At 40.1% G+C, this 25,395-nt stretch overlaps 1 protein-coding gene across 2 annotated transcripts in view; it reads right to left on the reverse strand.

Annotated features, from left to right (window-relative positions):
* LOC113039154 (adenylate kinase isoenzyme 5) overlaps positions 1 to 25,395 on the reverse strand; it is a 92,503-nt gene that overhangs the window by 47,199 nt on the left and 19,909 nt on the right. For both annotated transcript variants that reach the window (XM_026197062.1, XM_026197056.1), the window contains exon 6: positions 11,401 to 11,592. In XM_026197062.1, coding sequence (XP_026052847.1) covers positions 11,401 to 11,592 — 192 coding nt within the window. The remainder of the gene's footprint in view (positions 1 to 11,400; positions 11,593 to 25,395) is intronic.

Raw genomic sequence — 25,395 nt, forward strand, 5'->3', positions numbered from 1 at the left:
TAACCAGCTATTATATATCAGATTTTCTCCTGCAGTAATGCAACTCAGATAGTCCACCCGAAAAAAATATCTGCCTGACAAACTTTTCTTTCTTTCTTTCCAAAAAAATATACTTTGAAGCATGTTGGTAACCAAACTGTCCATCCATCCATTTATTGATTTATTCATTCGAGAAAGATGCCAAGATTGGAATTTATGCTTTGGTTAATTTCTTCTGTTTTTAAATGTGCTTGAGAATGAGTAAACTATGGCATGATTTTTTCTGGACAAACTATTCCTTTAACTTTGACAGTCTAATTATACAGAAGAACAGGCGTGTTTGAGTCTTCATCAAAGAGAATGTTTATGAGAATAAATGTGATTGTTCTACAGTGACATATTAACTTGTCAGAGTCTGAAGGGAAAGAAAGCTGAAAATGTCATTTAAATGACAATTGTCATTTGAGTTCAAAAGAAGAGTTTACTCAGAAATGGAAATTCTGTCATTTTTACTCACCCTCACATAACTTTCTTTTGTAAAATACAAAAGATATTCTGAAGAATGTTTTCATTTTCAACTGTATTTTGTCCATGGAAAAACCAAAAACAAACACTGAGACATTTGTTAATGGGTCTGGAACAACATGAGGGTGATTTTTAGATTTTTATTTTTGGGTGAACTCAGTTTGAATTGACAGCACTTGGAGTTGAGGATGACACACTCCATTAGCCATCTTCTATTTCCCTGTGTTCCTGCCCTGGTGTGATTTCTTCTTGTCCTCCGCTGCCATGTAATTTGGCTGAGCTTTGATGGTACAGTTCTCTGACATCTACGATTGATGTGAGGTTAATGGTCTGACACGCCAATGACCTGGTAAGTCACTTTCTCACTTCTTACTTGCTTAAAATATGATTTTCTATCTCATGGTATGCGAAAATAGTTTCCTTTGGCATATTCACATAGAGGGAAATGAAAAGGGAACTTTTCGAATCCCGTCTTCAGGTGGCACCAGTATTTAAAAAAAGTACAAAGCTTTTAAGAAGATTCAGCTGTAATAATTAACTGTTCACTGTAAAATTGATTTTCAGCCACATTATAATAGTCAAATTTAAAGTTTTTCTTTAAAGTACAATTGAAATCATTATGTTTTCATAAGCTTGTTGTGCTTTAAAGAAGTACACTTATTTTCATGAAAATCTATTGTCACGGGAGGAGCACAAGACAGACACAGTGGGCGTGGCGTCAGGCCTCGGAGAGGCTTTTATTAACAGAAATCATAAAACAAAGGGAATAAAAGTGGCCAAAGGGGGAAAGTGTCCAAAATAACAGGGGATCTGGTGTCCTCGTCGTGCTGCGGGATTTGTGTAGGTCGGGCAGTGTTCATCAAGGAAGGGTCCAGGCAAGGGGCGGAGTCCGGCGGCCGCACGCGCTCCCCTCCTAGGTCCGGGGCGCGAGGGGCGGCGGCTTCTCCTAGCGGCCGCGTCTCTCTCGTTGGCCGCGGCGCTGGTAGGGGATGGACGGCCCGGCATCCTGGCCCGTCGGCCGTGTAAACGGGTGCGGTTCCCATCCGGATCGCGGGTCCGGCAGCTCACGTCTTGGTGGCGCGGGAGTCCCTCAACGCACCCTTCCTGGACCCACGAGGACACCAGTGTGCATGCACGGGGAAGAGACCGGTCTCCTGAGGAGAGGCGCGTTGGGCTTTTAAACAGCGGCGGTAATGAGGCTCCACTTCCTTCAGGTGTGCCCCATCACACGCCGCCAGCCCTGACTCGTCCAGCGCCCCTCCTCTCACACACCCACTCCAGTCGGGAGCCTGGTGAAGGGCGGCGATTTAGGACGGGGTGCCGGTGACAATCAGGGAGGAGGCAGCTGACTCGTCACATTCCCCCTCCCAAGCGACATCCCCGTCCCCAGGGCGCCACCCACACGGGAGTGCTACCATCCTCAACCAGGCTCCAAACGGTCGGAGTGGGCGGGGCTTCCTCTCCGGGCGGTCCTCCCTCTCGCAGCGCACCAGAACAGGGACAGAGAAACCGGGTTTTAGTGACAGCCTCAACCAACCACAGGGTAAAATGACAATGGAAAAGTCACTTACCCCTTGTGTGGCTGGGAGGCTGTCCCCAGTTTTCCTCCGTCCCAGTCTGGGTTCTCACGAACGTTTTGCAAGCGAGAGGGGGTGACGTCACCAGACGTTTCCCAACTGCGCTGTCTAGGCTCCGCCTGCCCGCATTCTCCACCAGTGTCACGGGAGGAGCACAAGACAGACACAGTGGGCGTGGCGTCAGGCCTCGGAGAGGCTTTTATTAACAGAAATCATAAAACAAAGGGAATAAAAGTGGCCAAAGGGGGAAAGTGTCCAAAATAACAGGGGATCTGGTGTCCTCGTCGTGCTGCGGGATTTGTGTAGGTCGGGCAGTGTTCATCAAGGAAGGGTCCAGGCAAGGGGCGGAGTCCGGCGGCCGCACGCGCTCCCCTCCTAGGTCCGGGGCGCGAGGGGCGGCGGCTTCTCCTAGCGGCCGCGTCTCTCTCGTTGGCCGCGGCGCTGGTAGGGGATGGACGGCCCGGCATCCTGGCCCGTCGGCCGTGTAAACGGGTGCGGTTCCCATCCGGATCGCGGGTCCGGCAGCTCACGTCTTGGTGGCGCGGGAGTCCCTCAACGCACCCTTCCTGGACCCACGAGGACACCAGTGTGCATGCACGGGGAAGAGACCGGTCTCCTGAGGAGAGGCGCGTTGGGCTTTTAAACAGCGGCGGTAATGAGGCTCCACTTCCTTCAGGTGTGCCCCATCACACGCCGCCAGCCCTGACTCGTCCAGCGCCCCTCCTCTCACACACCCACTCCAGTCGGGAGCCTGGTGAAGGGCGGCGATTTAGGACGGGGTGCCGGTGACAATCAGGGAGGAGGCAGCTGACTCGTCACACTATCTTGAAAAAACGTATCTCCCCTCTACTCCCATTCAGCGAAGTAGAAATCAACACATCCTCATTTACGCTCATGCATGAACTGATGAGAACACCATTCCACATCTTTTAAAAAAAAAAGTTGCTATACATCACACCACAGAAACAATGCCACTGCAGATGTACATCTTTGTGACTGGAACATAAAAAAATGCAAATGTCATATGTATAGTGAAACTGTGACAGAGAGGAGAGGAGGAAGCCCTCTTTTATATTTGTGAATTATATGTTTAGCTTCTGTTTTGTCAGAAACTAGTAAATGACCATCCCTGAAGCCCCATAATAGTGTCGTTCCACCAAGGTGGCAGTGCCATTTCATATTCAATCTTGAAGTCTAAAGCCTCATGGGAGTTGAATAAAAAAGCCGAACTATCCAAACTGTTAGGATATTAACTGTTATGCTTTCCTTGGATGATGAGGGAATATATTCACATTAATAAGAAATGGCGTACAGCTTATTCCACCTGATTATTTAGTGTGCATGTTTAGTGTGCCGCAGATGGGAGAGATTAAATTAAGTCATCTCACCTGCGTCGTGTCTGAATCACATCTAGCCATTATAATGCCAGCAGATTTAACACAAACCTCCTCATTTTACACCAGACACATAACACATTTTATTAAAAATGTACCTCATGACAGCCTCCACATACAGTATTCATTAAATGTTTACGCTATTTACAAGGTAAAATAAAGTTCTTACGCTTAGACTAAACTAAATGTTTTAAACTGATCAAAGATTATCACGTCATGTTTTTATGTAGTTCGTGGTTAGCAGCCATATCACCCTGTAGCCTAAGAATGGTTGCCCACTGAAGCTAAGCAGGGTTGAGCCTTGTCAGTACCTGGATGCGAGACCTTCTGGGAAAACTAGGTGGCTGCTGGAAGAGGTGTTAGTGAGGAAAGCAGGGGGATTTGTGTGGGTCCAAGTGCCCCAGCATACTGTAAAAAAAAAAAAACCCTCCATGGGTTTGAGAAGTTAAACCGAAGTCCCTCTGTGGTCATTAAAAATCCCAGGCCTTTGAAAAAGAGTAGAGGTGTGACCTCGGCACCCTGGCCAAATGTGCCCATTGGCCTCTGACCATCATAGCCTCCTAATAATCCCCATATCTACTGATTGGGTTCATCACTCTGTCTCCTCTCCACCAATAATCTAGACTAAGTGATCACTTACTGCTTTTTATTAAATGAACACATATGTCTAACTGAAGTAGAGCAAAACAAGTACGTAAAGTACATTCTGTCAACATTTTTAGTGCATGCAATTCACAATTTAAACTATGCAACTGGAAGAAATAACTAAACTGGGATAAGTATTTTATTTATTCATTTTAGGGCCGGGACTTTAACGCGTTAATTGAGATTAATTAATTACACAAAAAAATAACACGTTAACTAAGATTAATTAATTACAGGAAAAGAAAATTCCCTCATTTTTTATAACTTATTTTTGCACCGCGGAACGTTTCTCACTGGATGAGTTTCAGCGGACCGATTATACTGGAGCACCAACTAGCGTTCGCAAACTTCGCATATCACCGCAGCACATTGAGCCTCAAGGATCACCTCAACGCAAAACATATAGCAGCTAGCGTGGACTTTACACTTTATGTTGAACTATGTATTATTCTTTATTGAACTCTTTATTGTTTTGGCCAAGGTTATTGAGAGTTGGACGTAGTATGTTATGGCCTCTGTAGCAACAGAGAGATGTTTTCTAATAGTCTTTCCAATGTTCTGAATTTAATTGACAGTATTGTGTTTTCCTTAAAAAACACTTTACAGAAGGTTCCAGCACCTATAAGCTTCCTGAATTTCTGAAATGTACTATTTCTAAATTGTTTCTAAATATGCTATTGCTACACTTCATGGCAAAAATTGCACTGGTCTGCTAGACTTGGTTGAACAAAGATAAACAATATTTTGTTGCTTAAGCTTATGTATTCAGTCATTATTCAATGGTATACTATAAATCCATGTGAAAAAAAATTACTTCTCACTGTTCTCAGGTCAAATATTTATATGCGATTAAAATGCGATTTTGATTAATTAATTACAAAGCCTCTAATTAATTAGATTATTTTTTTTAATCGAGTCCCGGCCCTAATTTATTTTTTTTTTTTTTTTTTACAAGTTTTTTAAGCTAATAACACAAGTCTGTCAACGGAGTTAAGAGAAGCTCTGTGGCATGAAACTATGTTCCTACTGAAACTAAAAACCCTCTTAGATGGGGAGCTAGTTGCTGAGCCGTCCCCCTGGCAACGAAAGAGATCCACCTGCACACAATCACCGGGGGCTGATCGTTCCCAGCTGAAGACGCTGAAGAGAGGACTGCAAAAGCTGTACCCGAGAAGACATGGGTGAGAAAGTTCTCCAGAAGACAGCCAATTAATGTTGTGTCCCTTGTCCCTCCAGAAAGCGATTGACCGACCAGCCCGCCACCTGAGCACCGGACACCGATTTCCCTTGCACTCAGCCGGCTGGCGAACAGGATCACGCAGCACCGAGGACGAGCACCGGACACCATTGGCACCCTCACGGTCACAACCCCAAATAAATACACCCTCCAGGGCTTTAAACTTTCAATGCAGCCTGTCGTGTGATTCTTCAGCCCACGAAACTGATGAAGAATGCGGGCAAACTGCTGAAGAATCATTGGCACCACGACGATACAACGAACTACGGAAGGAAATCCTGGCCCGCGTTGGTCTGTCTCCCATCGCCGCGGCCCAATTGTTCAGAACATGGGAATACAACAGTCGGTTGCCAGCCCGTGCCTGGCTGGCAGGCTGTGCAGTCCATCTGGAACTGCAGCGAGGGGCACCCCAGACCGAGGTTTTTATCAATGGCCGTCCGTTTACAGCTCTGTTGGACTCCGGGAGCGCGGTAAGCCTGGTCCAGTCTTCTATGTTTCCCCCACAGGTGGGAACCAAGGCCCGCCTTTCCATCACATGCGTCCATGGTGACACCCAGAGCGTACCTACCCGACTGGTGACCATCTCCGCGAAAACCAGCACCTGCCCCTGGAAGTGGGTGTGGTCAAGGACCTGCCTGTACCCGTGCTGCTGGGGAAAGACTGACCATGCTTTGACCAACTACTCACCCGACTTACCCAGCCTGTCAGCCCTGCCGGGAACCGCCCGTAGAAAAAAACACTCAGCCGAGCTCCCCGACGGTCCCCTGCCCTCCTAGCATCGGACAGCGCCCGAGATGGTGAGCTCCCCCCCCCCCCCAAAGTTCTAACCTTTTTTATGATGTCTTCCAGCAGGTAAGGGGTGGGGGAAAATTTGTGCAACTCGGGGACGATCGGCTGAAGAACTGCTGGAAGCAAGTAAGGGTGGTTGAGGGAAAGAGGTCCAACCACCACCGCACCCAACCCCACACTTCGTGGTCCAGAATGGCCTGCTGTACTGTGTCACGCAGCGGAGAGGGGAGGAGGTGAAACTGCTGGTAGTCCCACATACAAGGACACAGATGGTCATTGAGCTCGCCCATTCCCATCCGATGGGTGGCCACCTGGGGGCGCAGAATACTACCCAACGGATCCAAGACAGATTCCATTGGCCCGGCATGAAGCCGCAGATCAAACGATTTTGTCAGGCTTGTCCGGACTGCCAACGGACGTCGCCACATACCCCTCCCCCAGCTACGCTAATTCCGCTGCCCATCATCGAGGTGCCCTTTGACCACAATTGAGCACGTGAGGGAGATGAGGGAAAGGATCGACCGCGTCATGCCCCTCGTCCGGGAACACCTGGCAGCAGCTCAAGAAGCCCAACGTCGACGATACGACCTGGCGGCCCAACCACGGGAATTCCAGCCAGGTGATTACGTTTTAGTCCTCGTCCCAACGGCAGCATGTAAATTCCTCGCTAAATGGCAAGGCCCGTATATCGAGAAAGTGGAGCCCGTGACTTACAGAGTACGTCAGCCTGGACGAAGGAAGGAAAGTCAACTATACCACATTAATCTCCTGAAGTGCTGGGAGGGGACGAGGACTCTCCCGTGGTTGTTGACATCAGCCCCCAACTGTCGGCCGCCCAGAGGACGGAGCTCCAACATCTGGTCGGTCAATTCTCTGATGTGTTCTCCCCACGTCCTAGGCGTACCCGCCAGCTGCCCTTACTCATCTGTTGGATTGACTACATTTAATTCTTTTGTGGGGAAGTCGTGGCCTAATGGTTAGAGGGTTGGACTCCCGATCGAAGGGTTGTGAGTTCTAGTCTCGGGCCGGACGGAATTGTGGGTGGGGGTAGTGCATGAACAGCTCTCTCTCCACCTTCAATACCACGACTTAGGTGCCCTTGAGCAAGGCACCGAACCCCCAACTGCTCCCCGGGCACCGCAGCATAAATGGCTGCCCACTGCTCTGGGTGTGTGCTCACAGTGTGTGTGTGTGTTCACTGCTCTGTGTGTGTGCATTTCGGATGGGTTAAATGCAGAGCACAAATTCTGAGTATGGTTCACCACCATACTTGGCTGAATGTCACTTCACTTCACTCCAATTCTGAGGAATAAAAATAAAATATTTATCTGACTATGAGAATTTAGATATACAGGGACTCTTGGGATAAAAATTTGTTGAGTACAGCACGTGTTTACCTCTTTTACTCTGAGGAGGTTGAAGCTGTCAGCAAGGGCTGCTGGGTGGGAGCAGTCCCAACCCTATTGTGATCCAGCCCCTCATGCTGGGGGTGTCACTTATCATATTCCACAGAGTCTAGAGTCAGAGTGGCACTCCCAGGTCGAAGGCTTCTAGCGGAAGGTGGTTCTGCAGACCGTCATTCTCACTGGATAGTCCAAGCTTAGGCTAGCTCCCTCTGGGGAAGAGTGGTGAACACTGCATTAAATGGTGCCCATCTCTCCTCAGTGCCCTCAGGAGATCAGTTCCCCGGAGGTAACATGGCAGTGTGGGAGCCCCTGTTAAGTGTGCTTAATTGGGTCCTGCCCCGAGCAGGCACTGGTCTAGTCTTCCTAGCAGACGAAGTGGGTCTGAGGACTGTCGTTTTTAATAGGAGACTTCAGCTATGAGAGTTCTGTGTATGCTGTGGCTCAGGGTCTCGTAGGGCAGGCCCCTCTGGGGAAGAGCGGTGTACACCGCATTACATGGAGGCCATCTCTCCACAGTGCTCTCAGTAGATCGATCTGCCAACCCTGCCATTGGTCCAGGGCACAGCGGTCTCCGACGAGCACTTCTCTTAGTTACCGCCCAGAAACTAAGAGGCTAAGTAAAGGCTTGCGACCTCCATTGAGGTTACCAGAGCGGCTAGTTCGGCCTTCTCCTGCCAGTGCGTCGCTTCAGGGCCCCGAGCTAACTCCTCTGATGACACCAGAGATCAGTCTTGAGAGGCTGATTCCCTTAGTAGATTATTTGGCAGCATGAAAACTACTGCCAAACATGTCTCAGTGGGTCCTGCACATTGTAGTAAGAGGCCACAGAAGTTCGATTCTCTGCCGCTTAAATTCAACAGGGCCTTTACCACCCTGGTGGGCCCCGAGCAGGTTGACCCACTTCACCCTGAAGATCTACATGGTGGCCATTGCAGCCTACTGCACCCTTCTCGTGGCTAGTCAGTGGGCAGACACCCTCTGGTTACATGTTTCCTCCATGGTGCACTGAGGCTGAGGCCTCTGGCCAGAAGAAGCTTATGCTAAGCAGTGGATCAGGATGCTATCCTAAAGACTCAAGTCTACTGATCTCCACTCTCTTGGAGCTCAAGATTCACTCCGTCTGAAGTTGGCCATTGGGATATTCCTGATTACTTGTCTGGCTCCTGGCTCTTTCTCTTGCTTTAGCTGTGCACTTCCACACTAGGCAGAGATTTAAAAGTCTGGGCATATTCGTTTCCAAAGCATCCTCCAACGCAGCTATATTTCCTGAAGAGGAACGTTTCAGGTTACGCATGTAACCATGGTTCCTCAAGGGAATGAGATGCTGTGTCTTGGGGCCATACTTCCAACATCCCTGCAGGCACTTGCTTCATTCTTAGAAGCTGACGCCTGTTTTCACCGCATTTAACCTTCCTGGTCACTACGTCACCCCACCCGTGACGTCTTGCCCATCAATTAGACTGATTACACACGTGGTTCAGATCCGGTCATGCTGTCGTTAATTTAGGTATTGAGTAAGATAAGGAATTTAGAATATGGTCATGTACAGTAAATGCTTTATAAGTATTAATAAACAGCCACTGTGTAAATTATAGGCATGCTAATAAGCAACTAGTTAATAGTGAGAACTGGTCCTTATAATGAAGTGTTACCAGCTGTTTTATTGATGTCTTTCTGTAGTTGTAACAATGATTGAGCGATTACATGAGACATAATACATTTCAGTAAATTTGACTGTTTCTTTCAAAAAACCTTCTGATGTTCATTCAAATTTCTTTCATGCTATAACTAGCAATAAAGAGGAAGAGATGATCAGTTCAATGTGCTTCATGTTGCTGCTTCATGTTGAGGCAACTTCAGCAGTCATGCCACATTAAAGAGCAAAATGTATTGTTTGAATTTGATAATAAAATAGACTGAATCTGAGTCATATAAAAAGTAATTCAATACAAGGCTTATTTCAATTATTGCATGAGATGTGCACTACAAATGATTTAATGTTTTGTTAGCGCATCAACAGAAAACACAAAGATTGATCTTGGAATTTAAAAATCAATATTGGTTCATAATCATCAAAATTAATATTCAACTAAAATTGATCAACCAATGTTGTCAACACAGGCCTCATTTTTTTTTTTTTTTTGGACTTTGACGGCCCCAGTCCCTATCCATTTTCATTTTGTATGTAGTATTTTGGTTTCCTTTTTTTTTTTTTTTTTGCAAGAACTTTACACTGCAACCAGTTTAAGACAGAAAATAATGAAGAATGAAGTATGCCGTGCTTGGTATTTCCCAATTTAACCTTTGGATCGTAAACTTTGATTTGACATTTATTGCTTTCTTCTTTCTAAATTCCCTTGCTCCTTGTATTTTTATAGATGTCTCTTAAATTGTATGTTTCCTGTAAATTTCAGGTTTAACTTCTGATTAATGTACACAGTTTCTAATGACATATCCTTATTACCTTTGTTTAGTAATTGAAAACAGTTCTCTAGCTTGCTGAATAAGTGGCTCCACTGGGATCCTGTCACATGCTGGATTTAACTGCCTTTTAATTTCCGGCTGTCCTAGATCACCCTATATGTCTGTATTAATTACTCAGAGTGATAAAGAGCATATTTTAATGAAACTGACAGCACTGGGACTGTGTGGTGGAAGTGCACCTGGTCAGTGCCCAGTCCAGCACTCAGTGTATGCCGTTGAGATTTCCAGAAATTAATCTTGAAATGAGCGCAGGTGTAATATACTGCCACTTACCTTTTAATCATAAATGTGTGAACATTATACCAGTTAATTATGTAAGATAAATGCACAAGATCCACATGATGCATGTCATTATCTACACTGTAGCCTGATATAATCCACTTTTAATGTTGTCTACTGTTTATAAGGTATAATTTATAGCTTTATTTGCTGTTACTTCTTTGTATATCCTTCATTGAAAAATAGTTTAATTGGTTAAAAACAGGTTTGGTTGTTCAGATCCTATCCTATCCTTTCCTATCCTATCCTATCCTATCCTATCCTATCCTATCCTATCCTATCCTATCCTATCCTATCCCATCTTCTTTCATCGATTACTCAACCTCATGTTATTCCAAACCCATAAGATTGATCAATGTTAATATGTGAATTTAAGTTAAATCTATTCATTATATAAAGCACCTGGCCCTTTTTAGAAGATTTTAATTAAAACGCTTTATTCACATGGATTACTCGAAATAAAGGGACAATACTTGAAATAAAGGGACAAAAATCTCTCCGGTTTCTTTAAAAATGATCCTCATTTATGTTCCAAATATGAACTAAAACCTTATGGGTTTGAGACACAAGTTTGAGAAAATGATGACAGAATTAAAATTTTTGGGTAAACTATCCCTATTGATTTCAGTCTTTCAGAGTTGACTTTTATTAATGGTGAAAATATTGACATAGTCTCTTGCTTTAATTACATTTGTCTTATGATAGATTCTTTTTTTTAAGAAACATAATTCCTTGAGCTTTAATATATATATATATATATATATATATATATATATATATATATATATATATATATATATATATACTTAAATAGGCTGGACCCTCCTGTATTTCAGAATTTTGGTAATTTTCATTCTAAATAAATCCACTAAATAAATCCACTAGATTACCCTCCATAAGAGATTGTGTTGTACATTGCATTAAATGTAAAAATTTACATTTAATATTGGACATGGTTCCTTCCAAGTAAATAAATAATAAAATAATAATAATTCTATGAACTACTTGATTAAAAGTTTTCCATTTGTTATTTCCATTTGAAGTTGCACTGACTTATGAGCAATATACTCAAAAATGTTCCTCACCGTGACGATGAGGCCTTTTTCCTGGAAGTATTTGACCAGAGGGATGGTGTTCTGTTTGAAATTAGTCAAGCGACGGTCGATAGCTTTAGGGTTGTCATCTGGGCGACCCTGCTGCTCCGCACGCTTTTCCAGACGCTCCTTCAGACGCTGGTTAGAGCAGGCCAGAAACACCACCAGGTCTGGAGTACAGATCTACAGAGAGAAAAGGAGTGTCTGTTAACTAGTAGTCAATTCAAGCTGATATTGATGGGTATAGTCACCCTCTGGCAGTCAAGATCAAAGTGATTTGTGGTCTCAGTGATCTGAGAAGATGTAGCTATTGAGAACCACTCTGAGGTTATATGTCTAACACATCTTCGAGTAAGTTTGCCAGTCTAAGATGAGTTTTGGACATACTGTAATGAATGAGATCGGATGTGGACCAAAGGCAAACAAGCATACATCAGTTGTCTTATTTGTAACGTGTAATAACATAGCTAGCTGCTTTGGCACTCAAAATACACATATTGGCCATTTCAACAATGCTTGCCTGTCGCAACCTCTTTATCAAGCACAACACGTAAAAGGTCTTAATTGTATCTGCTCGAATAGCATGTCAGCTGTGTTGTTAATTCTTTGCTTGTTGTTTAACTAACTGAAAAGTGGGAACATTAAAATACAATACACTGATTTTGTCTTTTGTCTATCTGTCATACTGGCAGAAGGCCTGAAGTGACATAATGTGCATTAAGTGCTAACAAAATAATGACCTCAAAGGACAGATATTTGATCTGAAATGCACTGTCATCCTCTTAACAAGTTGTCTGCTGGAAAGCTTTTTGGGAATGTGCACTTAGTTGGAGAAAAAAAAAAAAAAGACTACAAATGTCAGTTCATAAAAGCCTGAAAGCCTGTCACAAAACAGAAAAGCAGGCCGATTATTTCACAGAAGCATTGTAGGTGAATTGTCAGTGGAAGCTAAAACACTGAAATTAGAATAGAATCCTGCCATTCCATCAAAACTTCTCTGTAAAACTGTATCTGGATATAGAAAGAAAAATCATTAGAAAAGTCAAAGATAACTAAGGTGGGAAAACTGCCCAATAGTTTTTGAAATCAACAAAAGGTATGAAAACTTTCCTCTATCCTTTCCTCTACTTATCTATCTATCTATCTATCTATCTATCTATCTATCTATCTATCTATCTATCTATCTATCTATCTATCTATCTATCTATCTATCTATCTATCTGTATATATGTATTACACAAGTGACACAGAAGAATAATGGCTGATGAAAATTCAACTTTGACATCACAAAAATAAATTAACATTATTTACTGGTGCAACTGTATTTTTTCGTCCAATATCTAAAAAAAAAATATATATTATATATATATTATATATATTATATACAAATCAATCTCTAAAGAGTTTTGTATTTATCAAACAGAATACATTTTAATTTATAAAAAAAGCTATGTTATCACAGCTAAAATGCTATGCTATATCATATGTTAATATTCAGGTAAACTGTGTTTGCTTTCATGGAACCTCGTAGCAGAACATCTAGGTTGTTCTTTTCCATACAACTAAAGCTAATAACGATCCTGCCACGATTCTTATTATGGCTTTTAAAATTAATGAGAATTATTTAACACTCTGCACTATTTTTAGGTCATTTTTCAAAAAGTACATTTGTGACACTGACCATGTGAACTCTTTGTACAAAACATATTTATACAAATTTTATACAAAAGATCAGATGTTCTGGTTTCCATAGAAGCACACGTTTCATCCTGAAGAAATGCATAAAGCTAAAGGGCAAGCTTAATAGAAAGATGCTGGATAAATTCCTGTGGGACGGCGTGCATTGAGGATAAATGTGCCTCAGAGGATTGTCAGAGCCCTGCCATTTTTACCTCCCCATGTGTAATACACATGACAGATTGCCAATCTACTTAAACGTGATGGTAACCCTCTGAGAAATGCTCCTGTCCCACTCTTCTCACTGTGGAATTTGCCTTATGATAATCTTCAAAATCTATTAATAGTGTTCTGTTTTTATCTTTTAGTTTCCACTTGTTACCTCAATCATTCCAGTCAGTGAATTCCCTTCCTTTTTTAGTTTTGTGTTAAATACACCTATTGAAAGGAACAGTTCCCTAAAAAAAGGCAGGGATGGGGAGTTCAGCATGACCAAACTTATTTTGGTCTGAACTGTATTGTTAAATAAAAAATAATACAATTTAATCGCGACTTTTTATCTTGCAATTCTGACTTTTTTTAATAATTGCAATTGTGAGTTATAAAGTCATAATTGCATTACATAAATTAACAATTGCAAGTATTAAGTCAAAATTCAAGTTATAAAATCAGAATTGCAAGACATAAACTCAAAATTTTTGTGAAAAAAAGTCTTTATAACATGCAATTTTGACTTTATAAAAAAAAAAAGATAAAAAGTCACAATTACCTTGTTTCATTTTTTATTCAGTATACGAAACAGGCTTACATAGTGCTGCATGCTAACTACACAAAGAAAATGGCTTGATGACACAATATTTTATTAATTTAACAGTAAAGGCCACTAAAACATATATGTTAAGGGAAAAACAGTATGTGTAAAGAGTGGTATGTTAATTCACTCAGATGCCCTACTTCTTCAGGCGTCAATCTGAAGTGTGCATCCAACAGATACTTTACTAGCGCATGTGGTGATTTGTGAATAGCAGTGTGTGATGCAACTGATGCTGATAGGTTATGTGATGATGACACAATGGCAAATGTAGTACGCCTGAATTTGTACTATTGAAAAAAAAGATCCATATATATTAAATATCTAAATATCCATTAATCTTTCTTATTAACACATTCTGGCTGAAAATTCATAACAACTCCTAATAAAGTTAGACTGAGCTTTACCAAATCCAGTTCTATCACCTCTGTCAGCCAGTTCTATCAAATCAGTCACTGGGATGGAACCCTTCTAAAAGGTACAAAGATATGCCATTAAGGTAACAATATGTATACTTTAGGTTCTAAAATGTATCTTTAAGATTCCAAAATGCACCCTTTAGGGGTAAAAACAATACAAAGGTGTGCCTTTTGAAAAGGTGCCCCCAGTCACAGATTTTTTTTTTTTAATTAGTGTATGATGGAGTAAATAAAATTTCAAAATAAATATGCATGGTATGTTGAACAGTACTTTTTACTTTTTTATAAAATGTATAAAATAAATAAACAAAACAAGTACTTTTACTGGAGTAATACGTTATTAGGATTTCTGTACTTTTACTCAAGTACTTGAATCATGTATTTTGTCCACCACTTATGGTGAGTCAATAACGATAATGGATGTATGAATTTCGCTGAGTCAGCTCATGCCACCTTCTCCGGGACTGACATACTGGAATAATATTTAGCTGACATTTGAACAGGCTGGGGAGACAGTGTCTCTCGGCTTTGCTCAGAGCGGAGGTATTTGGTAATCCTGAAATGATCGCTGTTAAAGCTGTCTTCTGATCACCTCTCGTTCTGTGCTCCTCTCATAATTGGGTTTTAAATCCCTTCATTGCTGCTGCTTATCTCTATTCTGTGAGAGTCAAAGTTAATTCAGTTACTGAGGTTAGTTGTGGTGACACTATTATTGTTTGCCTGGTCACCGAACACACTGTCACACAACATGCAGTTTAGGGTCTGTTCAACCATTTCTCCATCCCACAAAAAGACAGATAATAAGAAAGACATTGCTATTCATATCATCTAGTGCACTGGCAAGCGTGTTGTCGTCTTCACTGATCAGGTTTCATTGTATCCACTCCTTTCATTACATCTAAGCTGATCTCCTACTCTCCATATTTGTTCTATAAGTATTCTTTAAAGATTTCAGCCATATCAGAATCTTTTTTTCTTTCACTTTTTTAATTTTTCTTTTTAATATGTTCAGTGGAGGGCTTCTTGGGAATAACAAGATTTGGATGGTTTCTTAAGGGAATAGTTCATCCAAAAAAGAAATATGTCACACAAAAAAAAGATACCTTGATATTTCGAAATGTCCCTGCAATGAAAGTCCAGTGTTGTAAGGATTGGTTTTCAAAAAGATCTTTGTTTGTGTTCCACTGAAGAAAATCATTCAGGTTTGGAACAACATAAATGCGTACACAATGATAGAATTTACCTATTCCATTTAACCATCAAATACAAGTTAATCATTATCATACATCTTTATTATTTTTTCAACAATCCTCGCTTTTACAGTCAAACCCCATCACAGTTACTGTGTGCATTTTGTTTTAACTAAATTCTAAATAAATACATTATTTTGATGGTGGTACCAAGTTCCACAGTGAGCAGAGTTGCCATATGGAAACATTCATATTTTCTCAATTTACTGTGTTCCTACACAGTTATGTGTGTACTTTTTCTTTGTTTTTAGTACTGATGTATTGGTTTTGTTTGTTGTTTTTGCTTTACATTCTTAATAAACTACTGCTATAGATCCTCTTCAACAACACTCTTCGTCTCCAGCTAAATTTTATAATCTAATAGCATGATTTGAGGGCAAAGTAACAGCAGAATTCCAGCACATTATTGGTTTCTTTAAGGACTGACATTCTAATTTTTGCAATTTGTTTTGTTTTAGGTCTCAAATAGCATGAAAGTAAAAAATAGACACTGCCGTTTGATACTATACCATAGAGCAGGGTTCCTCAAATCTGGACCTCGAGATCCACTTTCCTGCAGAGTTTTCCTAACCCTAATCAAACACACCTTAGCATGCTAATCAATGCCAATCAATGGCTGCATCCGAAAACTGAAAAATGCTGCCTTTGGAGGACGCATTCCAAGATAGGAAGACATCAAGGCACGTCCGAAATCAATGTCAGCTTAATTTCCTGTCTCCTGTGATGCCTTCATCTGGTCGGTTTTTGAAGGCAGCATAAATGTATCCTTCGCTGCCTTTGATATCCCACAATCCTGTGCGTTCCATTCTGTGACCGTTAATCCAAAAAATAAAGATGGCGTCTGAAAGTTGCGGTCGGTGGTCAGTTTGTGTGTAAATGTATGTTTCTGAACAACGTTTTCCAATTTTATGTCATTTCTAGCGAGAAGTTAATATTGCAGTAATGAAATATCCACTTAGTTATCACCAAAGCTCTCTATATTTTGCTGTAGATCATTAAACCATTACTCCGCCTGTTAAGACAGCAAGGCAGCAAGTCACCTGCCTAAGTTTTCGGAAGTAGCCAATGTCTTTGGGATCATTAGAAAATCACAGGCAGGTGACTTTGATCAGGGTTGGAGCTAAACTCTGCCGTGCATTGGACCTCCAGGGCAAGATTTGAGGAAGAGGGCCATAGAGGATTACAGAAATTTTTGACCCGATTTGACTATTAAAAATAATGTACAATAGTGTAACATACTGTATGTGTGAAGCAGACTCTTTCATATTAAAGTGGCTTTAAATAAAAAGTTAATTAAAGTACAAGAAGTACATGATTAGCCTATTTAATTAAACATGGTGGTGAGAAAAGCTGAAAGGCTGTGGTGCTGGTCGACTGCTGTTTGCTCCCTAGAAGATCTGCAAGTTGCAGGCTGGGATTTTTTTTTTCTGGCATGCCTTTACTCATAAATCCTCTCAGTGACTGTGCTGGCACCTCCAGAAAAGGCGGAGGTAGGGAGAATAAGGATGCACATAAGGGAATCAGTGCCTGAATCTGGGTCCCCATTAAACCGTGACAGCCAGCAGGCAGAAAGTAAACGAATTAATGCAACAGTAAAACCAGCCCTCACTGAACGTTTACTTTTGTAATATACAGGATCTTAATATAAAATGGCCAAGTACAGAAATGAACTTTTCCATTAAGGGGAGATATTTGCCCTACTTAAATTGATTTCCAGGAGTAGTTTTATTCTAACCCTATTAAATGCATGCAATTATTGAACTGAATCAATAAATGCAATTACTACAGCACTTTTACCAGTCAAATTAAATACAAAATCTATCTTTGCACTGCAGAAGAGACACAGAAGATGCATTTGAAGTGGCATTTTGTCTGTACTTAATAAGACTGTTAAATGCGGTTCAGAGGTGAAGTTAATGCATTTACATTAATAAAACAAAAAATAATAATACAGTAACAGAACATTAGTGTGTTGCCTATGTTTAATGTCTAAATCTAAGTTATATTAACTTCTTGTTTACTGTCTACTATATCATGTTATAAATTTTATGGAAAAAAAAAAAAGGATTTCATACAGGGGCATTTTGTGCACCCATACCTTGGATTTTTGAGGGCATCCGAAGGTTTGGTGAAATTTCTTCTCTGAAAAGGATGAGAAATTAGCTCAATCACCAACACCCATGGTGGCTATAGAGCCTGGAATTTTATAATTTTATTACTTAAATTTGTGCAATTTTAGCTGAAGGACCCATTTCTACCTGATCTGACTGGACTGAAACAAATCCTATTAAAATTAAAATCAATAGTGTAACCAGCATAATCAGGTTGATTCAGTAAAATTAAATATTTTTGACTAGGCATGTCTACTTCTTTGCAACTGTATCATCCATATGCGTAATTACCCACTCGACTGTTGGAATCAAGTCCATTAGCTACGCCAATTCTGATATGTTATATTGCGTCTTCAGTGCTGCTTTGCTTTTGAACACAGGACAGATGAGAGCATTGTGACAAGCCCTGAACATGATCGGAGAAAAGCTAACTTGCTCCGGTCTTGAAGCTAAAAACCTGTCCAGCTTATAAAAGTGTGTTTAACTGTATGGAATGTGCACTTGGAATGCATTAAATGAGGGCGTGTGTATGTGAATATTTCATTGTAATAACGTCAGATTAAAGGTTTTACTTGAAAGTACATTTTAAATAATTATGTTTTAATCATCTTATCCATTGCTGTGAAGAAGTGCACTTATTTCGATGTGTTGATTAACATACTAACGCACATTTTAAGTTCTTAATATTTACTTTACATTTTAACGTGTTGTTTAATATTACATTTAACATTCATTTTAATTGTACTAAATTGCATCTTCATCTTTACAAATTTGTAATTACAAATATATTGAAATATATTTTCAATAGAAATGAAAGTATATTTGACAGTACACTGTAACCATATTTTAAAGACAAAGAAGTAATTATGAACTTAAATATAAGGATTACAGTGCGTAGAATGTTGCACTGTGATTGGTTGTTACCAGTTTATAGTGTGTGGAATGGTGCACTGTGATTGGTTGTTTACCGTTTATAGTTTGTGGAATCGTGCACTGTGATTGGTTTAGCGGATATAACGTGTTCTGTAGAGAAAGGATATTGAGGTTTGTCGCTGTGTGGAAAAAAAGGGAGAAAACATGACCTAATAACTCAGCGGATACGTACGTACACATACATACACACACACACACACACACACACACACACACAGACAGACAGACAGACAGACAGAAAGACAGATAGATAGATAGAGGCTGGTGATTGTGATGTGTCAGTGTGAAAATGATGCAGTCGAGTTTGATTAGGACACGGTGTAACATTTTGTCCACCAGTGTGACTGGTACATAATCAAAATTACCCAACACTGAACAAAAATACTTGCATGCCATTACATGCCATACCTGTAAACGAAAGTCAAGCAGATAATGTGACATCATGAGTTCATTTCTGAGAAAAGCAGACAGTGTTGCAAATCTATTTTCTGGCATCAACAAGTGCTTTCCTCACAGCTCTATGCCTATGTTAAAGCACCTCTAAGATAACTGGTGTGAAATGAGGAAGGCTGGAAACAAGTGTGAGGGATGGAAAGAGACAGAGAGCGATACAGAAGCATACCTGATTATTGGTATCCATTGTACTGCTTATGTAGACAGACTGAACTGGGTGATCACATCATTCACAGCCTGTGAACCACACTATGTGACATTTGCAGCTGGTGACTTCTACCAATTTCAGATCCAGACTGGCAATATTGTGTTTATGTAAAACGTAAAGTTTAATTCGAGACCAACATCAAGTGCGATGAAGGGTAAGGGGCAGCCAAGCTTTGAGTTATCCATAATAGCTAACATACTAATTCCTAACCTGCTGTCTTACAGGAAATATAAAAAAGTGTGAGAATACTGTAAGCTAATTAGCCATGATGAAACTTGAAGGAAAGGCTGTCATTTAGAAATGAATGTGCATTGACACCTGCAATTGAGAAATGTCACATGATTTCCTCTTATTGTGAGGCTGACATTAGCTCCTTTTAGACAGATTTATGGACATTAATATACACCTGCCATTGCATAAGTCTCATGTGAGTCAAATGGTTCCTGTCAAAAACACAGGGAATAAAGAGTTTCAAGTATAGGTTTGAATTCTGGTGTGTATTACACAGACAAGTCACTCATTCAGATGTGAATCAACAGGGTGCAAGATATCAGTTCACAACCCATTCTTCTTATCACAGGTTGCCAGAACTGTCTCAGTGTTTTGTCAGAGATAGATTTGTCTGATCATTCCCCATTAAAGCAACCACTTGTGAAAAGAAGTGTGCTTAATTGTATTGAATGTACACTTGCAGGGTACTTCAAATCTTAAAAGCATATTTCCTAAAAAGCAACTGTACAAATAGGTTTTCTGTAGGAATGTTTTTTCAAGTGTCTTAGATATGTTGCCACAGTTCTTACTGACACACTATAGCAAAATATATAAATAACTGGCTTAAAACCATTATTTTGTTGGTGATAATATAAAATAATCATAATCAACCATATCTCAAAGACAACAGTAGTAATTATATATTTTTAAAAGGTATACTTAAGTAATCTTAATTTGAAAATAATTCTGAAAAAGGAAAAACTCTGCATGTAACAACCTAAAACACTGTCTAACACTTGATGGTTGCTTTGTTAATTCCTCGTCATCAGTTATAAACCTAGGTGTGCTTTTTGATAGCAATCTTTCCTTTGAAAGCCATGTTGTAGCATTTGTAAAACCACATTTTTCCATCTTAAATATATATCTAAACTACAATCTGTACTCTCGAAGTTAAATGCAGAAACGTTAATGTATGCGTTCATGACCTCAAGGTTAGATTATTGTAATGCTTTATTGGGTGGTTGCTCTGCGCATCTCCAGCTGGTCCAAAATTCAGCAGCTAGAGCTCAGGAAGTATGACCATATTAGCCTGGTTCTGTCAACTCTGCACTGGCTCCTTATTGAACATTGAATACATTTTAAAATGTTGCTAATTATTTATAAAGCCCTGAATAGGTTAGCTCCTCAATACTTGAGCGAGCTCATAACACATTAAAGTCCTTCATGTTCGTTGCGATCTCAAAACTCTGGTAATTAGATAATACCTAGAATATCAAAATCAACAGTGCCTGGCAGATTCTTTTCCTATTTAGCAACCAAACGCTGGAAAAATCTAACTTGTGTTGTTCGGTAGGCAGCCACACTGTCAGTTTAAATCTAGATTAAATACCTAGTCTCTTTTACTTGGCATACACTTAATACATCATTGCATTTCTATAATTTAAATCTGTTAAATTATTCTTAGGCTGCATTAATTAGGTCAACTGGAACCAGGAACACTTCCCATAAAAACACCCAATGTACTCGCTAAGATGAATGGCATCAACACTAATATTATTATTATTTGTATCCAGATAGGGCTGTAGCTATCGAATATTTTAGTAATAGAGTATTCTACCAAAAATTCCATCGATTAATCGAGTAATCGGATAAAATGTGTTTTTTCTTAATTAAAGTGCAATATTAATTATGCAAGAGAAAATAAGACTCCTGGGTCTCTTAAAATGAACAACTAAGTTTCCTTTTTTAGAAAATGTTTTATTTTTATTTTTTAAATGCATTGAATGCAGTGCATACATCAAAAATAAACATTTAATTATTACCCATTGTTTCTCTGTCTGTACTTGTACTGTTAATAATGACAATAAAGTTGACACATGAATTAAGCTCATTTAAGTGCCATTCAGTTGGGGTTGTGAATAAAGCATTTTCTGAGATGTACATTAAACATAAATTGATCTTTTAATTATTGAAAATTTACTTAACTTTTTGGTAAACAAAGGGGATTTACTATAAAAAAAAATAGAACATGGAAGACATGTTGTTTGATTAAACCTTAAAAAAAAAGTTAGATTTTTTTTTTTTTTTAGTAGTAGTAGGCTATTAACATTCTGCTGAACTATAATATTTAACCGGACTTTTATTTTGACGGGTTTACGTACCTTTACAGTTCTGTGTATGTGATGTGACGCTAGTTTTACTCAAATCAAATGGTCAAATGCTCCTAAAGTGACTGTCAGAGCAGTTCCGGAGATGTTGTTCATGTGTTCACATCCTTACTTAGTGAGAGGACAGAAGCGGAAATCACCGCGAGCGTCATGCGCGCTTCAGTGTGTGTTAATAAAGGAAGTTGCACTTCTGCTCCATTCATTAACAGAGACACACAGAACATGCAGGATTCATATTTAAACAGACTGTTCCGGCTTAATATTTACAGATATTAGTCCATATCGTGATTTCATGTAAGTGCAATTACCTATTTTTAATTAATTCATTCGAAATTTGGCAAATTTCGTGCCATTCCACGTTAAAATGTAAATTCCGTTTTTATGACTGGATTCGGCGATTCCCTCTGCGTTTCCTGCATCGCGGAAAACATAAGGCCCTAGTTGTGGTATGCCAGCTCTATCTTGCAATGGACACACGCCACAACGTTCTCTTTACGTTTGCCCGCGCCCTCAAATCAAAACATTCCATACAAAACACTGCTGACTCCTTGCAGTATGCGATTTCGGACTCAGCACTTGTGTCTCCTTCCGCTTTGTGGGTGATGTAAACGAGTTGTGTCACATTTAAAAAAAATAATTGCAAAAGAACCTGACGTGAGATCTAAAATAAATTAAAAGAGGCTTCGAGGCAGAGGAATTTGCCTCGATAATTTTTTTCAATCGAGTTACTCGAGGAATCGTTTCTGCCCTATATCCAAACCAGATTGTGGATTAGCACCTAGAGACGACCTCTACAGCCCTAAAGGTCAACTAGATGCGCCCTAGGGACAGATCCCCTGCAGAGACCTTTTCACCTCGAAGACCATCGGCACAAGACCATGGGAACCAGACAAGTCCTCTATACCTGTGTTGCAGTCTGGAATTAAACCACACCATGCTGGTTTCATCAGGCCAGAGGTGAACTGAACCCACAACTGTAATTCATGTAGTTTATTTAGTTGTGGTGTTACTGTACTTCTCTAGATATGTGCATCTTGCAGACCATAAAGTTACCAAAAATAAATAAATAAAAACATACTTGCAGGAGAGACTAGGAACCAGGATATCACTGGACTTGAGGTCATTGGACTTGAAGCACTGTGGTCATAGTTTTGACTCTGCCTAGTGAAGTAATGCCTAGCAGCCACCTTGAACACCCTAGCATTGCCCAAGCAATCACCCATAACACCCTAGCAAAACACCATAAACCACTCATAACACAGTAGCAATGCAGCAACCATTCAGAACTCCCTTACAATTGGCAAGTAAGTAGTGACCACTCTGGTAACTGCCTAATACACCCTAGCGATGCCATGGCAACCACCCATAACATTTTTAGCAATACTACAGCATCCCCACAAAACACCTTAGAAATACACTAGTGTTCCTGTTTTTGAGAATAAAAAAAATATCAACACAAAATAAATACCCCTGGATCATGGCAATATATTGAGGACTTCTGCATCAAAATAGTCAGTCTGTGCAAGAAACGGAACATTATTTACAACTTTATTACCTGTAATCCAGAGTATAGTACTATAGTACACAGATCCACCCGAACCAGAGTACTCGAGTCAACCCCGCATCACAGTTAAGTACAGGCAAGAAGGCTACTAATGTAACATAAGGTAAGAAACAAAGTTCATTTTCACTATTTGTAAATTAACTTGTAAATAGTAATTAGATGTAGAATCTGTGCAGATCTGGTCCATATGGGTCTGTGTCTCCCGGCTGGGTCCAGGTCGGTTCCGAGTAGTAGGTTTATGACATGTCTCAGTTCTTCATGTGTCCAGGTCCAACTTTCAAATAGATGGTGTAATGATAAATCCTGCGTAGTCATCAGGAAAAAGGAGGCGGGAATCGGCGCACAATCAAAAATGAAACTTTAATAATCACAAATTAACACAAAACAGCACACCTGCCCCTCACGGACGACTGGTGCGCATAAATAAAAAGCACACACATAAAATATGGCCCAGGCCTGTTCCTCTCTCTCATCCTTCATGGTCGTCGCTCCAGTTTTATATCCTTCCATCTCCTACGTGGGACTCGAGACAGGTGGTGGGGCGCAGGTGTAGCTCATCTCCAATCACTTCACCTGGCCTCACTCCTTGTTTCCACGTCTCTCGGCCCCGCCCCACTCGTCACAGATGGGTCTTAATTAAAAAACTGTTGCCTTTGGCTTACTTAGGTTTGGATGCTTGGCTGACTACACAGACACTGTGTGCTGACTGAAACATCACTGAATCATCAATAAACTGACTTTAACTGAAAAAAAGACTCTTTGTTTTTGTCATCTTGCATTATTGACAATCTATTTTCCTGTTTGACACTGTAAAGCTGCTTTGACACAATCAGTATTGTACAAAGTGCTATACAAATAAAGGTGACTTGAATTGACTGAAGTCCTACTTAGGTGGGTTAAAAATTTATTGAATATAATATCAAATTGAACAATAAATATTATTTATTTAATTGTAATTAACATGAAGATGACTTTTCACTTCCCAAAAAATCTACATTTAACTGCATTTTGTAATAAAATATTAAATGTCCCCTTAGGTCTATACAGGTTTTGTATTGTTAATAAATTAACAGCTTTTTATAGTCTTTACTTTTAAAATATGACACTTTTTTTGTACATTGTGTGTATGTTTGATACCATGATTAAAATCAGCACATACAAGTCCTTCAAAGATTAATGTACTTCAATAGCAGTCGATTGGTTGCTTGGTTTCTCTTTTAACAAGCGCATTTCCAAATAGATGAAAATCATTTCTGTAGCAATTTTGTCCTCATAGATCAAGTTTCAGGTGTTTTTATTTATATATAGTACAGTATGTGACCAAGCTTTAATTTCTAGGATGCATTTACATTTTCAGAAGAAACTTACAAATTAATTTACAAATAGTGAAAATGAACTTTGTTTCTTACCTAATGTTACATTAGTAGCCTTCTTGCCTGTACCTAACTGGGGTTGACTCGAGTACTCGGGCTCGGGTAGATCTGTGAAGTACTCTACTCTACTATTTTTATGCATAAGTCCTCAATATATTGCCATGAGCCATGGGTATTTATTTTGTGTTGATATTTTTTTATTCTCAAAAACAGGTAGCCACTGACTTGGTGACATAAGTATGGTAGTAGTGTCATGAGTAGGGATTTATAGTTAGTTGCTAAAGTGACAAATGTGAACACTAGTGTGTTGTTAGGGTGTTTTGTGGGGATGTTGTAGTATTGCTAGAATGTTATGGGTGGTTGCCATGGCATCGCTAGGGTGTATTAGGTAGTTACTAGAGTGGTCGCTACTTACTTGCCAATTGTAAGGGAGTTCTGAATGGTTGCTGCATTGCTACTGAATTATGAGTGGTTTATAGTGTTTTGCTAGGGTGTTATGGGTGATTGCTTGGGCAATGCTAGGGTGTTCAAGGTGGCTGCTAGGCATTACTTCACTAGGCAGAGTCAAAACTATGACCACAGTGCTTCAAGTCCAATGAGCTCAAGTCCAGTGATATCCTGGTTCCTAGTCTCTCCTGCAAGTATGCTTTTTGTATTTTTTTTTTTTTTTTTTTGGTGGTAACTTTATGGTCTGCAAGATGCACAAATCTAGAGAAGTACAGTAACACCACAACTAAAGAAACTACATGAATCATTCATAGCACAAGTGGTACAAGACAAGTTACACACATAACTTTAATACTTAAGGT

The sequence above is a fragment of the Carassius auratus genome, chromosome 2 (assembly GCF_003368295.1).
Source record: "Carassius auratus strain Wakin chromosome 2, ASM336829v1, whole genome shotgun sequence".
In the NCBI taxonomy this organism is placed as follows: Eukaryota; Metazoa; Chordata; class Actinopteri; order Cypriniformes; family Cyprinidae; genus Carassius; species Carassius auratus.